At 44.7% G+C, this 18111-nt stretch overlaps 1 protein-coding gene across 1 annotated transcript; it reads left to right on the top strand.

Annotated features, from left to right (window-relative positions):
* Window positions 1-4365: 4365 nt before the first annotated feature.
* LOC307019928 (uncharacterized protein) lies at window positions 4366-17675 on the top strand (the record flags this gene model as incomplete). The annotated part of the gene is made up of 37 exons (XM_079651027.1): window positions 4366-4377; window positions 4506-4547; window positions 4975-5067; window positions 5165-5209; window positions 5286-5357; window positions 5434-5478; window positions 5566-5619; window positions 5980-6052; window positions 6577-6681; window positions 6814-6972; window positions 7419-7514; window positions 7677-7831; window positions 7912-7984; window positions 8204-8310; window positions 8428-8611; window positions 8708-8779; window positions 8972-9079; window positions 9261-9479; window positions 9647-9811; window positions 9991-10155; window positions 10529-10672; window positions 10751-10858; window positions 11008-11186; window positions 11485-11548; window positions 11729-11803; window positions 11969-12076; window positions 12681-12788; window positions 12977-13048; window positions 13472-13600; window positions 13792-13899; window positions 14055-14210; window positions 14298-14405; window positions 14679-14816; window positions 14934-15050; window positions 15283-15471; window positions 15587-15870; window positions 16636-17675. The coding sequence occupies 37 exons, from the start codon at window positions 4366-4368 to the stop codon at window positions 16894-16896; spliced, it is 4392 nt and encodes a 1463-aa protein (XP_079507153.1). The 3' UTR covers window positions 16897-17675.
* Between the last annotated feature and the right edge of the window lie 436 nt (window positions 17676-18111).

Raw genomic sequence — 18111 nt, 5'->3', positions numbered from 1 at the left:
AACAGTGGCGGTTGGTAGCCATAAACACAGTGAAACGGGGAAAGGCCCGTGGCAGAAGTAGGGAGGATGTTGTGTGCATACTCAACCCAGGTGAGGTGCTCGCTCCAGGAGGATGGATTCTGGGACACCAGGCAGCGCAGGCAGGTCTCCAGTTCTTGATTTAGGCGCTCTGTCTGGCCGTTAGACTCCGGATGATATCCAGACGAGAGACTGACCGTGGCACCGATGAGGCTGCAGAACTCCTTCCAGAAGCGTGACACAAACTGGGGGCCCCGGTCGGAGACAATATCCTTAGGGAAACCATGAAGCCGAAACACATTCTGCATCATGACCTCCGCCGTTTCCTTAGCTGAGGGCATCTTTGGCAGAGCAATGAAATGTGTCATTTTGGAAAATCTGTCCACTACCGTGAGAACTGTGGTTTTACCTCTAGAGAGGGGCAGGCCAGTGACGAAGTCCATGGAGATCTCTGACCAGGGCCTGTTGGGAATAGGGAGTGGTTGTAATAACCCTATTCGCGACCTGGAAGAGGTCTTGTTTCGAGCGCAGATAGGGCACGCCTCCACATACTCCTTCACCTCCTTCTCCATGGATGTCCACCAGAAACGTTGTTTAACGATGAACATAGTTCTCTTGACTCCGGGGTGACAGGTGAGCAGCGAAGTGTGAGCCCAGTGGATCACCTGTGGTCGCTCGGCCTCCTGAACAAAAATCCGGTTAGGCGGGCAACCCCTTGGTGCAGGAGCTCCAGCATTGGCACGTATTACCTCCTTCTCTACTGGCCAAGTCAGCGCTCCTACCACCCGGTTCAATGGGATGATGGGTTCCGGCTCCTTGGCTGCAGGCACAGGGTCAAACAGACGGGACAGAGCGTCAGGCTTGACATTCTGAGACCCCGGCCTGTAGGAAAGAACAAAGTCAAACGGTTGAAAAACAAGGTCCACCTAGCCTGGCGGGAGTTCAGTCTTTTGGCCTTTCTGATGTACTCCAGGTTCTTGTGATCGGTCCAGACCACAAAAGGATGCTCGGCTCCCTCCAACCAATGCCTCCACTCTTCCAACGCTAACTTCACGGCCAGCAACTCACGGTTTCCCACGTCATAATTTCTCTCTGCCGGGGAGAGCTTCCTGGACAGGAAGGCGCAGGGGTGAAGTTTGTTGTCCTTCTGTTGTTGCTGGGAGAGGACCGCTCCCACCCCCTCGTTGGAGGCATCCACTTCCACCACGAACTGGCGAGTGGGATCCGGCATGGTAAGTATGGGGGCAGTGGTGAACATCTTTTTCAGCCGAGAAAAAGCCTCCTCAGCCTGAGGAGACACACAAAAGGCACCTGAGGGGGACGTGAGGACATGAAGAGGGGCTGCAATAGCGCTGAAGCTCCGCACAAAACGTCTGTAAAAATTAGCAAAGCCTAAAAACTGCTGCACTTTTTTGCGAGAGTCAGGGGTAGGCCAACAGGCTACTGCGCTAACCTTCTCTGGGTCCATCATAACCTGACCTGGGGAAATGATGAAGCCCAAAAAAGTGACTGTTTCCACATGAAATTCACACTTTTCAGCTTTGACAAACAACTTATTTTGGAGCAGTTTCTGTAGAACCAGGCGGACATGTTGTTTGTGGGTGTGAAGGTCAGGGGAGTAGATCAGAATGTCGTCCAGATAAACAAAAACGAAACGGTTCAGAAACTCCCTCAACACGTCGTTGATCATAGCCTGGAAGACTGCAGGAGCGTTTGACAATCCAAACGGCATGACCAGGTATTCATAATGTCCTGAAGGGGTGTTAAAACCCGTCTTCCATTCATCGCCCTCCCTGATCCTGACCAAATGATAGGCGTTCCGCAGGTCTAATTTGGTGAAAACCTTGGCTTCCTGAAGCTGCTCGAAAGCGGACGAGATGAGAGGGAGGGGGTACCGGTTTTTAACCGTAATGTCATTGAGAGGTGAGTAGTCGATACAGGGCCTAAGAGACCCATCCTTTTTGCCCACGAAAAAAAAACCTGCCCCTGCTGGGGATGAGGAATGACGAATAAGCCCTGTCTTGAGGGAGGCATCAATATAGTCCTTCATGGCCTCTTTCTCAGGTCCTGAAATTGCATAAAGTCGACCCTTAGGAATGGGAGACCCGGCAATTAAGTCAATAGCACAGTCATAGGAGCGGTGAGGAGGAAGAGCCAGAGCTTTGGACTTACTAAAAACTTCACTAAGGTCGTGGTAGCAGGAAGGAACTGAAAGTACATCCGGAAGATATATTTTTGGGACTGTATCCTGCCTAACACTCCCAGTGTTACATCCCCTGTCAATCTCTGCTACCTGCTTAAAACAGAGATCAATGCAATTCTTTCCCCACCCCTCCACCCTCCCAGATTGCCAATCTATGTGAGGGTTATGAAGTTTCAACCAGGGAAAACCCAAAATGAGTGGATGTTGGGCTGAGTTAAATAAGTGAAAAGACATTGTCTCATGGTGGTTATCATTACATCTTACTTCTAAAGGCTCCGTTTGGTGAGTCACTTTAAACAACAGCCGCCCATCGAGAGCACTCGCTTCAAGAGGCTGGGGTAGAGGTTTAGTTTTTATGTCCCATTTTTTAACTAAACCCCAATCCATAAGACTTTCGTCCGCCCCTGAGTCAATGAGAACACCATGAGTAACTACATTGTCTCTGATTTTTACCTGGATCCGGGTCAGGGTGCGAGGAGGAAAGTCAGAGGAAGAGATCCGGCTCACCAACGTACTCCTCTTCATTGGTGAGCCTCCTCTTTTACCGGACAAGCCGCTTGTGGGTGTCCGCGCTGCCCGCAGTAGAAACACAGGCCTTCCTTGAATCGACGCTGACGTTCTGCCAGCGACAGCTTGGCGCGGCCCAACTGCATTGGCTCCTCCACGGAGCCAGGGGGCGCTGTTGTCCGGAACGCAGGTGGTGAGGGGTGACGGGACCTCCAAGAAGAAGTAATATCCAGCGGCGAGCGTCTCCTCTGGAGAGGTGGATCAACCGCATCCTTGGATTTATTCCTTCTCCTCTCCGTCAAACGATTGTCTATTCGTAAAGCCATGGATATGACAGAGTCCAAATCAGCGGGCAGATCGAGAGGCGCCAGCTGGTCTTGTAAAGAATCCGAGAGACCGCTGACGAAAGCGTCAAACAATGCAGCGGAGTTCCAGCCGCTGTCGGCTGCCTTAGTCCGGAACTCGATGGCGTAGTCAGCCACACTCCGCTGATGTTGTCGCAGCTTGATCAGAGCCCGAGCTGCTTCCCTGCCCGGCGTGGTTTGATCGAAGGTCTTCCTCATAGTGTCTATGAAGTTCTCCAGAGACCCGCAGATAGGCGAGCCTCGGGACCATTCTGCCGTGGCCCACGCTGCTGTTCGGCCGGAGAGATGAGAGATCATAAAAGCCACTTTGGAAATGTCCGTGGGAAAAGCAGCCGGTTGGTGGTGATAGTGTAACTCACACTGCACGATGAACGGCCGGCAGCCTTCTGAGTCCCCGGAGTACCTTTCGGGTGGAGCCAGACGCATGGAAGCACTGTGCGGCTCAGTAACCCGGTTGGGATCGAATCCGGTCACCGCTGGAACCGGAGGAGTCGTAGGAGGAGAAACAGCCTGCAGGTGAGTGAGCACACGCTGAACCTCTGCTGCCAGTAGATTAACTTGGGTCGTCAACGATGTTTGTAGTTCCCCCTGGCTGCTGGTTAGATCCTGCACTCCCTGCTGCATGGTGGCCATACGCTCCTCTTGTTGCCCAAGACGTTGGCCCTGAGAACGGATAGCGTTCTTAATCTGATCTGAGTCGGCTGAGTTCATTTTGATGGTCAGTTCGTACTGTCAAGGGGAGAACACTGAGGCATGAACTCAATTGCACGACTCAAAACTCAGACTCAGATAGCGTTTCAAAATAAAGACTTTACTGGAATTTGCACAGTAATAAAACAAGGAAAACAAAAACACTCTTTCGAGGAAAACTATAATGCGATCTATAGCATAGGTCCGTGAAAGGTCCGTGAAAAGGTCCGTGAGGTAAGCCGATACGTGGTCTTCGAGAGACAACGAACTGACAATTAACAGGAGGGAGCTAACACAATATATACACAGGTAAAGGGGACACAGTTGGAAACAATCAGGGCGGGGAAAATAATCAAGGACGCAGGAGACAGAAAAGGGGCGGGGAGCGTGGAGGCCTGAAATGAGAGGAAGAAATAATTAAGGGTATAGACATAAAGCACAAGACAAAGGGACATGACAACTCTAACATAAAGAATAAACTTTCACAATAAGTTTCTTGGACATGACAGGTTCATGATTTAATTTACAAAGATAAATGCACAGGTAAAATAATGTATATGTGTGATTCCATTTAGGGTTTGGATGGACGAAACGGTGTGAGAGGACCACCAGTGAGTCACCTTTTTCCCAATATTTCCCAATACTTGCTCTTAAAGAAAGAAACGTACACGTGCATGAACACACATCCATTACACTTTTCTATACTTTTGATTGTTGTGTAGGGTGACAATGGAGGATCTCTGGCAGGAGCTGAAGGTGACTCTGTAAGAAACCATTTTGGCCTTTCAAAGCTATGCACCAAGGTTTTGTGATGTGAGTGTGGTTATGCGTGCGTGTGTGTGTGTTTGTGCGTGCGTGCGTGCGTGCGTGCGTGCGTGCGTGTGTGTGTGTGTGTGTGTGTGTGTGTGTGTGTGTGTGTGTGTGTGTGTGTGTGTGTGTGTGTGTGTGTGTGTGTGTGTGTGTGTGTGTGTGTGTGTGTGTGTGTGTGTGTGTGTGTGTGTGTGTGTGTGTGTGTGTGTGTGTGTGTGTGTGTGTGTGTGTGTGTGTGTGTGTGTGTGTGTGTGTGTGTGTGTGTGTGTGTGTGTGTGTGTGTGTGTGTGTGTGTGTGTGTGTGTGTGTGTGTGTGTGTGTGTGTGTGTGCGTGCGTGTGCTTACAACACCAGTAATCATCTTCACCACTTGATATTCCAGGGGGAACAAGGCCCACCTGGCCAACCTGGCCCGGACGGAGAAGAAGAATCCAAACAATTTCCTCTAGAAATTCTTCCAGCCAAAGGTTACAAGGTGACATCAAAGCTCTTATTTGTGATTTTACAAGACTAATGAATTGTAACTACTGCATAGATGTGTATAAAGACAAATATTTTCTTCTTCTCTTCAGGGAGAGCAAGGTCCTTCTGGACCATGTGGACCAAAGGGCATAAGAGTGAGTTAAAATGTCAGCATACACTTGTCTCAGAGAAAGAGAAAGATGTTTTATTTTCATTTTTGTTTCTTATCAGGGCGGTATAGGAGACTACAGCATTCAAGGAATGAAAGGAGAGCAAGGAATCCCCGGTTTTCCTGGATTGAGGGTTTGTGACTCAAATCACTCTGCAATATGCTTTTAGACAACACATATAATATTTACTCCATTGTTTTCATCTGTAGGGTCTTTCAGGATTGCCTGCTAGAGATGGACTTCCCGGACCTGAGGTAAATCTTTAATAGGAGGACTAACCCTTCCCTATGTTAGTATTTTTTTGCAATTTCTAGGTTAAATACATTGATACATACTTTCAGGGTGTCCATGGAGAGAAAGGATTTCCAGGACTCATTGGAAGGAATGGAACAAAGGTAAGCGTTCGATAAACATTAAAGAGATTTGCATTACAATTTGAACACTATTAAAACATCTTATGTTAGGTGCAAACAGTAGCCAATGTTTTGTAAAATGTATATTCATATATTAAACATCTACTCCGAGGGTAAAGTCTGATATTGACAGGAATCTATTTTTTATTTTAGCAGTATCTCTGTGATACTTTTGTTCCACTTACAATTAAAAGTGTTCTTCAAATATAGGAACAGAGTAAAGAAGAACTGTGGCCCTCTGGTGGTCACTTAGTGTCACATTTGCACCATATTATCTACAGTACATCAGTGGCATTTTCTGTTTATAACTATGGTTTCTGTCTTTGTCTTTGCATCCAACAGGGTAACCAAGGAGATCCAGGTCGCCCAGGTCACCCAGGTCTCCTGCAATTGCTCAATGGAAGTGATGCCAGAGGTGAGACGACAGCTGAAGCTACACTCTTCATACTGATTGAACTATTTTTGGGCAATAGAAGCACTGTCTTATAAGATGTCTTTTATTTGAAATATGAATAGGAAGTTATTTATTGAATTAAAGGCCAATAGTTAACAACCTTAGTCTCTCTGATTTGACCAATATGAGTTCAGCATATTGGCAAAACAATGTTCACACTGTCACTGTAGATGCAAGTGGAATGCATCGAGTATACCCCCTTAAACTATACTTTGAAACACTCATCCTCATCATGTAGTCAAATTGAATTATGTCGGTAACAATATATATTTTTCAAAAGCATCCTAGTCGTTTCTGCTGTAACAATGTACATTTCCCCTCTGTGGGACTGTGGGATTCTGATTCTGCGTAAGACTGAATATAACTATCAGAAACAAGGTGTATATACAAATAGTTTCAAATATGAGACAATAACAAACAAAAATATTTAGGACAGTAATTAAGCCTTACTGACTTTTTCATGGTTCTGTGTTTGCACGGCTTAGGTGTTAAAGGAGACAATGGGAGTCCTGGATTAGCTGGACACCCAGGTGACCCTGGGCATATGGGCATGCATGGACCTCCTGGCCCACCAGGGTTAACAATACCAGGTCAGAGTTGGTTTCTCACTTTCCAGCTACTGCTGACTTATCACGGAGTATATCCCGACAGTTAAACACTCAGTCAGTCAGTGTTGATGCTACCTTATTGTCAGTTTCACATCATCTTTCACACCCTACTAGAAGTGACTGGGCTGCCTGGTCAACGAGGGATCCTCGGTCCCAAGGGGTACAAGGGAGAGCCAGGAAGGTATAACAACTATGATAATCCATATCCGGGACCAAAGGGAGTTAAAGGACTCCTCGGGCATAAAGGTGTCACAGGCTCCCCGGGGCCTCCAGGTATATCATTACTTTGTTTATGTTAAACACACCATGTGTAAGTAAATAAACGTGTAACTTAACTTTACAAATGTATGTCATTATTTGTTGAGCTAGGTTTTTGATGTTTTATTTTGAAAATGTACTTACCTTTTCTGTGTGTGTGTGTGTGTGTGTGTGTGTGTGTGTGTGTGTGTGTGTGTGTGTGTGTGTGTGTGTGTGTGTGTGTGTGTGTGTGTGTGTGTGTGTGTGTGTGTGTGTGTGTGTGTGTGTGTGTGTGTGTGTGTGTGTGTGTGTGTGTGTGTGTGTGTGTGTGTGTGTGTGTGTGTGTGTGATTGTGTGTGTGTGGCATTCTTGAACAGCATGTGGAGGTGAGTTCTCTATTACCTCTGATTGAAAAAAAGTCCATAATTGTTTGTGTTTGAAATGCTTCCTTAAGTTTTTAACTTCATTGATTGATTGTTGATATACAGATTACTACTGTGAGCCTGGTTACCCAGGGGACCCAGGTGATCCAGGCCATTATGGCCCCGGTGGAAACAAAGGACTCAAAGGAATTAAAGGTGATCTCTGACTCTTTATTGATTCTACAAGCAGATTGTTATTCTCCCCGCCTACTGACCTCTGGTAGAAACAACAATGTTATAGAATTCAGTAGATATAACAGTACATAATATGCAAACACTGCATCTTAGTCATACATTGTGTCCCTCTGTCTTCTACAGGTTGTCTAGGGGAATGTAACTGTAGGTCTGGAGGAGTAGGAAGAGAAGGTCCCAACGGCCCAACTGGTTTTCCAGGTTATCCAGGGATTCCTGGAACTCAAGGACTTAAGGGAGACCCTGGGCTAAAAGGACATGACAGTCCAAGAGGACCAGAAGTAGGGACAGTAGGACAAACAAACTAACTCATAATTAAAGTGTAGTGTGTAGTTTTGTATTTGACTATGTTTTTCTGCAGGGCTTTCCAGGTATTCCTGGTATTAAAGGACACAAGGGTCAAAAAGGTCAATCTTTTGTGTTAGACGTTAAAGGTGAGAACCTGTCCTATACACAATATTATTGGATGAGCAAAGTGAATACGTACTTTAAATGCTTGGCAACATCGGCAACATCTATGTCAACAGTAGCTTGAAATAAAAGTTGGTTGGATTTGTCTTTTGATAACATTGATTGATATACATACCTATACCAGGTGTTGTTAAGAATTGATAGCCTACATTGTAATATCTTTTTATTGTTGTTGTTGATAGTTGCCAAGGGTGACCTAGGAGACCCTGGCCATTCTGGTTCTCCTGGAGCATCAGGTGGATCAGGAAGGGATGCCCCCCCTGGCCCTGCAGGGGACCCTGGAACACCAGTGAGTGTGCACCTTTTTAAGTGCTGTGAATTATTATTTCTGAACTAGAATATTATTTTTAATTTGCTACGCTCGGTTTTGGTTGTGCAGTTATGGTTTTGGGTAACATTTTTACAGGGTGCTGGATTTGCAGTGTTACCTAGTCCCAAAGGGTACCCTGGTGCTGCTGGACCCAAAGGGTTTCACGGTCCTATTGGCCCGCCCGGTCCTGATTTTCCAGGCCCTAAGGGGCTCCATGGACCTAAGGGTTATCAGGGAAGTCATGGCCCCTCAGGAATTCCTGGACGACCAGGCCCTCCAGGTCAGATACCTGATTTCAGAGATTCTCCGTTGGTGATAATGAACCCCTTCAGCAGGTGTCAGGGACTCAACAAGTATGTTGCATTTATGTCCCAAGGTGAAAATGGGTTATGCTGTCATGATTATGAGATTGGACTACCGGGTCCTGATGGTGAACCAGGATCACCGGGTAAGTCTTACAGTTGTTCCACATACTATCATTGATTAAAAAACATTGTCAATTCAAAAATCACATCTTTCTGTCAAAGGCAGTTGCTATATTGTTTGTTGACAAATCACATGTCATTAAAAGAAATGGCTTAGGACCCTTGCAACGTTTGTGGTCCATGTTGCGAGGCACATTTTCTTTGGCTCTTTGTAGGTATTCCAGGTGAGCCAGGAAGAGTTGGTCTTACAGGAACTCTGGGACACCCAGGCCCGAAAGGCATGAAAGGAGATGACACTATTACTGGTGGGATTGGACGGATAGGTAACAACTCTCTAAAATGTCAAATTAGATTCATACACAATTTTATAGAGATTGTTCTTCATTGGAGAGCCCCTGTTTAAAGTTTTGCATCCACACTGCAGACAAAAATCAGGCAATGATTGACTATAAAGTTAGAGTGGGTGATTTGTGCGCTAATACTGTAGGTCTCTATTTTTTATAGGACTTCAAGGTTTAGATGGGGATCCAGGTGAACCTGGTTCCAGCGTAATTAGCCTGGTTGGCCCTCCAGGCACTCCTGGGTTTCGCGGGCATCCAGGCAGGAAAGGTGAGCCAGGAGATGTTTTCCCTGCCAGGCCATGTGATACTGGACCACCTGGCCTCCCTGGGCTTCTGGGGAAGAAAGGACTATGGGGCATTCCTGGAATCCCAGGGCCTCCAGGTAAGTTGTATCTCTATTTAGGTAAACACAAACAAACCACAGAACAATGTAGGCTTCAGTTAATTTGGCCTATTTCACTCAAAAAGAGTACAGTGTTACAGTGTACTTCCCATTCTAAACTGTGCATTGGAGTTGGTTGGTTCAACGTTGATGCCTCGTAATTACAGGGGAACAAGGCCTGCCTGCATCACCTGGTTGGAAAGGAGAGCCAGGATCCAGTGGTGACCCTGGGGCCACTGGTCCCCGAGGTCCACCTTGCACTGCATTTGAACTGAATGGACCTCCAGGCCCTCCAGGCCCTACAGGAGACACTGGACAGAGGGGGATACCAGGTGATCACACAGCAGCAGCAATCATCATTTTGTTTCTCTGTCTCTCTGGGTGTCCATCTTTATGTCCCCTAGAAATGTCAAACTTATATTAATTGTACATTCATGAATGACTAGTTGTGAAGCCACCATCTAACCATCCATTAACACATTCTCTCTTTGAATTGTAAAATGTTGCATAGGCTTCCCTGGTCAGAAGGGTTTGGAGGGAGACATAGGTCCACCTGGTCATGGACTGAGGGGTCCAAAAGGTTTCCCTGGCCTTCCTGGATTGTCAGAGGTTGGACCAACAGGCCCTCATGGCCTCTCAGGAGAGCCTGGGGCTGACGGCTGGCCAGGACAGAAAGGTGAACCACTGACCTAGAATGATAGGATGGTTTTGGAGAAATCACTGTGTCTTTAATCATTTCAAAATCGGACAGGCTTTTCGTACATTGTCTACACCATCCACACATACACAGTTGTACCTGTGCCTATGTACACACTACCTCCAGACACCAAAAGTATAACCAACATCTGATCCCCACATTACCATCATCACACTCCAAGTCGGAGCTGTTAAAGTATGTCACTGACCAAATATAGATTTCTTCCCCCGAATACAATCACAAAAACTTCTTCATTAAAACCCAATCCACATTTTTTCAGCAATATTTTTTATCTAGAAAATAGTCCGTCCTTATTATGAATTAAATTATGCTTTCCTTTCAATTCATCTAGGGGAAAGTGGGTACCCAGGCAAGCCTGTGTCCATAGGTTTTCCAGGTCTTCCTGGACCTGCTGGGGCCAGGGGTAAACAAGGAGAGAGAGGCTTTACCGGTCACACAGGGGACCCTGGATACCCAGGACAGCCTGGTAATAAAGGTACGTTTCCATTTGACAATCATAGCTTCTTATAGATATTTTTATTGGCATTTTGTTATAACTCTGTTGTCTGTCCAGGTGTACGTGGTTTACCAGGATTACCAGGACCATCGATTCTGAATGTAATAAAGGGCCAACCAGGACTTTCTGGAAGTGAGGGGCAAAAAGGAGAACAAGGACCTGAAGGCAAGGAAGCTTACATCTAACTTATACATCTTTTGTAAACATTAAGAAGATGATTCCTTGAAGTCCAGGTTGATCAATTAAAAAGACTTACTTAAGATTGTGTTAAACAGTATAGGACTACGACAATATTAGTTTGTCTGTGCTAACAGGCTCAAAGGGCCCGAGGGGACCACCAGGGGATTCGGGGTCAGATGGATTGCCTGGTTCTCCAGGGTTTAGAGGCAGCACCGGTGCTCCAGGTAGAGCAGGAAGAACAGGGTCTCCAGGATCCCCTGGAATCAAAGGGTTCCCTGGTCCAAGGGGATATGCTGGACACCTTGGAGATAAGGTACACAAAACAAATACATTTGTCTCTTAATCATTTTTGGAAACAGCTGTCTTTATTCCGTTTTTTCTTTAAATATATCCAGAATATACTCAAATAAAACGAAAAATGTCAGCAGCATATCATTTCTCATAATTCTATCCTGCAACGCACACCCACTGTGAACAAGTTTTTCCTATTTTGTTTTTTATTAAGTTATTTTTAATTACCTGTAGAACAGTGGTTCAACATATCATAATTCATTGTAAGTCAGTCTCTGAAGTGATGTGATTTTGAATGCATGTGTTTATGTCTTTTAAAGGGATATCAAGGGCCTTTTGGACCATCGGGTATCTCAGGGTTACCAGGGTTTCCAGGTGCCAAAGGTGAGTCAAAAGATAATGATTCAACTGAATCAACATTGGAATGGATCATTAGTATTTTTCCACTTTGATCAGAAATGTTGTAGTATATTGCTATAAAAATTGCAGATGCAGTTAAGTATTTAAAACTCTGAAGCCCAATACAATCCCAGGATGTCTTATCTTATCTCAAATCTGTTCCAGGTGACCCAGGACTCTCTTATGGACAACCTGGTCCACCTGGACTCAAAGGGATGCGAGGGGATGATGGACGGAGTGGTGAGTACAGAAAATACCACACGCTGGTGGGCAGCAAGGATGCCCCCAGTGTGTGGCATTGCCCTTTCACTATCTTTTACAGTTTTGAGTTTCCTAGAATATATTATACTCTAAGTGGAGGTATAACTTTAATTAAATGTATATCCACACAATAATTCCCTTGAGTGCCCAGAGGGATTCCAGGAGATCCAGGAGACCCAGGACCCCGGGGAAGGTCAGGACAACAAGGACCACCCGGCATTAATGCGGAGCAGGGAAGAATAGGAGGATCAGGTAATTTATGTCAGAGAATGTTACATGTGGGTGTGTGTGTGTGTGTGTGTGTGTGTGTGTGTGTGTGTGTGTGTGTGTGTGTGTGTGTGTGTGTGTGTGTGTGTGTGTGTGTGGCATTCTTGAACAGGATGTGGAGGTGAGTTCTCTATTACCTCTGATTGAAAAAGTGTGTGTGTGTGTGTGTGTGTATGTGTGTGTGTGTGTGTATGTATGTGTGTGTGTGTGTGTGTGTGTGTGTGTGTGTGTGTGTGTGTGTGTGTGTGTGTGTGTGTGTGTGTGTGTGTGTGTGTGTGTGTGTGTGTGTGTGTGTGTCTTATCTTCTATTGTATTGATTTTGTGTAATTGCTGTTTTTGTAAATAAAAACTGTATTTTGTATGTTTTTGGAGGCACACCTGGCAACTTTAACACAATCCAATCAGCCAATTAGGTGGCAGCAAATTATGCTTTTGGCACATTAACCAGCAGTTGACAGGTGTACCTGAAACATTGGGTGTGAGTGTAATGTACTCCTTGAGGGTAGAAATGAAGGAACACTGCTTATTTTCGACCTTAAAGTAAGGAATGCTACATGATGGTTGGGACGTTTTTATGTGTGTGTCTCAGGCTTCCCCGGGCCTCGTGGCTCTTCAGGTCGTCCAGGTATTCCAGGTCTGCCAGGCGATCATGGAGGTCTGGGACCACCTGGCCCACCTGGCCCATATGGGTATCCAGGTACAAACATTGTTTTTTAACATGGGATGGGCAGGGTACAGACAATGTAAGCGTTATTTGTGTTGGCTTATATTGGCACAATTCATATATAATCACTTTGCTTTATTTCAGTGTGATTGGGGTTCTAAGATTTGCATGCCAAAAACCTAATAAGAGTATTCTTTTGTTTTACTGCCATTTTATATAAGGGACCCCTGGACCACCAGGTCTTGATGGACTGGATGGGCTTAGAGGTCCAAAAGGGATACAAGGCGAGAGTGGTAAGAATGAGTTTCATCATAACTTTAAATATAGTAAAGCAATCATTTCTTTGTATTTATTTTATCTGTTGGTATACTTTTTTGGGCATGTAGTATATAGTACACACAATGAATTGTTAAAGCATAATTTCAGCTATGCCATATACCTTTTTCTTTTTCATTCATACCCCAACCCCAGCCCTTATCACCACTACCATTACCCCCCGTTTCAAGTGTTTAGAAAACCTACAAGAGTCTTATAGGTGCAGACACACCACTTAAAGCTGCTACTTCAAATTAAACATGGAAGGCCCTCTCTAGAACGTACCATGTAGCAGAGCCCTTCATATTTGAATATACAGATAAGCTAACAAAAAACAAAGCAATTATACACTGTTGAGAACACAACAATCCTTTAATAATGTCCTTGTTTATTGCCTCAAGCCATAGGTTTCCCTGGCCCTCCTGGACCAGATGGTCTTCTTGGAGTCAAAGGTGTCAGGGGACAGCAAGGGTCTCCAGGAGCCAGTTTTCCTGGGCCTAAAGGCCAGAGAGGCCCGTCTGGCTTCACAGGTATCAAATATCTATTTATACTAATACATCATCTACTGCATGTCTGCATCTGCTTATGATAGTGGTGGGAAATGAACTGTAGGAGACAAACATTGTTGTTAGCACTTTCTGGCACTATATTTGCTTTTTGTTGAATGTATTTACTGTCCCATTCCTCTATACAATACACTTTTCTCTGTTTGTTCCCTCAGGTATTCCAGGCTCCCCAGGTGAACTTGGGAACCCTGGCATAGAGTGCTTCAGGCCTCCACCAGGACCCTACGGGGACATAGGATATAAAGGACCCCCAGGACCCCCTGGTGTGTTTTCTGTGTACCTATTTATATATTTGTTTATCTTTGTCTCCATTTTTGTGTGGCTCCATTTGGGAATGAACATTGTTAGGAGGTTTATGTTTAAGTGTAGGTGAACCTCTCTTTTTGTCTTTAATTTGGCTGTTGTCTTACGTTTTTAGGCCCTCCTGGGGAGCCGGGCCTTCCATGCAGCAGCATTTACTCCAAAGGAGACCCAGGTCCAACCGGCCTCCCTGGGTTAACAGGCCGCAAGGGCGATCGTGGCCCCTCAGGGCCTCCTGGGTCACAGGGCTACCCAGGGGTTACAGGGCCAAAAGGTATACTAGGTGCATTGCTGCTGCCATCAGTATTTACTGTGTTGCCATCCACTTAAATGCACTCAAAATGGTGCTGCACTTTGACAGGTGAGAGAGGACCTGCTAGTCTCGAAGGTCCTCCAGGCCCCAAGGGTCTGACCGGGGTCCCTGGGCCTTGGGGACGGAAGGGAGCAACTGGCCCAACCGGGGCAACAGGTAAGTGGCAACTAAATGGCAAAGAGGTATGCCATTATTTCTATGCCCACACAATCTGGTGAAGACATCTGTTAAATGTGAGTGTGTGTGTGCGTTTATGTTTCAATGACTGACGGTATTTAAGTTACATTAAAAAGTTGTAAGATTCTTTACATATTGTGTTTTACCTTTATTAGTTTAGAAATATGTATTATTTATTAAACACTAGTGAGTGTTGTGGTGTTTGTTACAGTAGTACATCTGGTAATCAATGTTTTTTGTTTTTTTTCCGAGGTGCCAAAGGTGCTCCTGGTGGGACCATCAGAATCGACCAAGGTGGGACTCCATCTGGACTCCCGGGACCGCGTGGATTCCCAGGATTTGTGGGATATCCCGGTGATGCAGGTCCTCCTGGGACGCCAGGACGTAAAGGCAAGAATGTCTAATATAATCTTAATGTATAATTCATGTTTACATATTATGGTCTGAATAACTCTGTGTTGTGTGTGTTTATCCTCATTTTTCTGTATGTGTCTGTATGCGCTTCAGGACTGAAGGGTCCTGTAGGGTATGTTGGCCTCCCTGGCAAACCAGGTCCTGCTGGTCGTGATGGTCCTGTTGGAGACCCAGGAGATGTTGGTCAGCAAGGATTTACTGGACCTCAAGGTAAATTATAAGATGCAGCAATTTAGAACTGTCCCAAATTAAATGTTTGAAGTGTCATTTATAGTGTTGACATACAATTTGCTGATGACTGCCAGTCTCCTTCTGAAGATCTGAAAAAGTTATAAAAATGACGTATCAAAATGACTTCCTCCAATAAATAGCAAATGTAATCGCTGCCTAACGCCTATCCACCTTCCATGTCACTAACTTGCTGCTTGTTAAACTGCTCCAGGTATCCCAGGTACACCCGGTGATCAAGGTAATCCAGGCCATAGAGGGGCGCTGAGGTCAGGCTACCTTTTGGTTGTCCACAGTCAGTCAGTTCAGGTGCCACGGTGCCCTGAAGGCAGCAGCCGGCTTTGGGTCGGCTACAGTCTGGTCTACTTGGAGGGGCAAGAGAAGGCTCACACTCAAGACCTGGGTAAGTGTCTGCATAAAGTGATAGTTTTGCTGGAAAAATGCATCAGTCTGACTGTATGTGTCATTATTTGCCTCTTTTATTCTCTGTCTCTCTTCTTAACATATTCTTCCTGTAGGCCAGGCTGGCTCCTGTCTCCGTGTTTTCTCCACCATGCCTTTCTCCTACTGCAACAAAGCTGCCTGCGACTACTCCAGTCGCAACGACAAATCCTATTGGCTCTCCACCACCGCTCCCATACCCATGATGCCCCTCTTCGGCCAGGAGATTAGCTCCCACATCAGTCGCTGTGCGGTGTGTGAGACTGTTGCGCCTGCAGTGGCTTTTCACAGCCAGGATCACAATGTCCCCTCATGCCCACGTGGCTGGAGGAGCCTGTGGACGGGATACTCTTTCCTCCATGTGAGTGTGACAATTTGTTAAAGGTCACCTATTATGCAAAATCCACTTTTTCATGGCCAAAATCTGATCAGCTTGAAAATGAGCTGATCAGATTTTGGCCACTTTATGATTTCATAACGATTTTTTGGCTTGTGTAATCATTAGCCAATAATCAACCAAGGTAACCCCCCCCCCCACACCTTATCACCTGAATCTCCTCCCAGAGCTACAATAGGCACTTTCACACCAAGAACTTTGCAGTACTTAGTTCTTCAGAACTCAGTTCATCAGAACTCTTTAGTTCTAGGGGGCGTGGTTTGCAATCCGCCCAGCCAATCAGAAATGGGAACCTTTTTCTCCCATGAAAGTACTGAAAAGGGGGTGAAAAGGTTCTCATGAACTAAGTTCTAGTTCCGGTTTTTTTTGGTCTGAAATTTTCAGAACTATACTGGGAAAAGTACTCCGGTGTGAAAGCGCCTATTGTGTTATTTTTAACCAAACATATCTCAGAGGGGCGTGGGGAGTGGCTCCTTATTTTCATCTAAAGTAACAGACAGAGAATCAGCACTTTTGAAACAGGGCTGAAACAGAGGGGTTTTTGGGATGCTACAATGCATGATCTGTTTGGTATTTCCAGCCAAACACTTCAGAGACATGTTTTGTATATATCTAAGACCTATAATATATTGATGAAAAACGGTATAATAGGGGACCTTTAAGTGTGTGTTTGTGGAAGAAAATACTATCAATGTACCTACTGTGTACCTACTTCCCTTTTCTCTTCAGCACACAGGGGCCGGTGATGAGGGTGGTGGCCAGTCTCTTTCTTCCTCTGGCAGCTGCCTTAAGGATTTCCGAACTCACCCCTTCATAGAGTGCCAGGGTGCGCGCGGGTCCTGTCACTACTTTGCCAACCTCTACAGTTTTTGGCTGACTACTGTTAGTCCAACAGAACAGTTTATCACCCAGAGGCCTGGCACCATCAAGGCGGCGGACCAACAGCGGCGCAAGTCCAGTCAGTGTCACGTCTGCCTCAGAGCAGAGTAAAGGAATTCTTCACTTTAACATTAATAATACAAACCATTTCACTGTCAAAATAAAATACTGATTACAATTGAGACTTTTAGATAGATTTCTATTTGATTAATTCTAGTTACAAATAATCCGTAATTGTATCTGTATATTTTTTATAGGTTGTTGCTGTAAATGTATTCATTTATTTTTACTTTAAGGAGGTGCTATTTCTAATGATGAAAATGTTTGATACTGCTGATTTAACTGATATTTTGTGTTGGGAAAATACTGAGTGTACTCTTCCAATATCAGAGTAGCACATGATAACAAAGGCCCAACTGTAGCTGTGTACATAACAGGATGTATGATTACCTGGAAGAGCGTCAGGACACACTGTTTTAGACATATGATAGCTATGTGACAACGATTAACATGATGATTCAGCCTCTATGGAGACAAGAATGATCATTTCTGACGTGGGTCTTAGCTAATCTAAAACTAAACATTGTATACTGCTTTGAACCGGTATTCCTGCATTGTAACAGCCGCTCTTGTATATAAGCATCTATGTGATGACTACTTCCATTCTTGCAAGGATAATAAATACATGTATCCTGATATTGAAGCTCAAGCCGGTGACGAGGGATATTTTTTCAAACATTTTGCAATAATCCACTTTAGATTAGTCATTTAGGATAAATATTCTGAAGACTTTTCTTCATCATATAAAATGTGCTTCCTTATTAAATATTTTTAAAAAAGTGTCGACACGAATCATTCAGAGTTCAATAGCTTTCGAGAATTGGAGAACACAACCACAACATACATGCAAAAATCCCAGGATGGGAGATGATTTATAATTTGAACAGGATACAGAATTCCAAAACTAGGATAAGATTTAGGAGGTATGGATAGATTATATTTGAGGACATATAGTGACAAATTGTCCAGGTTTGTAATTTGTATACAATATAACTTATTTGTAAATCTTTTATATGTAATTCCTGTTACTTTATTCCTTTTCTGTCATTATTTTAAGGAGGTGTTATTCTTATGATAGAAATGCTTGATCCTGCTGCTGTACTTTAATATTTTTTAAACACTCCACCTTAGACAAGTCATTCTGAAGATCTTTCCTTGATCATCTAAAATGTGCTCCTGATTCAATATTTCCAAAAAGTTTTTCACACTACAGCACAAGTCATTCAGAGTTCGATAGCTTTCAAAAATCCGGTAAAGACAACAACG

This window comes from Notothenia rossii (genome assembly GCF_949606895.1).
Source record: "Notothenia rossii genome assembly, chromosome: 9".
Taxonomy (NCBI): domain Eukaryota; kingdom Metazoa; phylum Chordata; class Actinopteri; order Perciformes; family Nototheniidae; genus Notothenia; species Notothenia rossii.
This window is presented reverse-complemented; position numbering and strand designations above follow the sequence as displayed.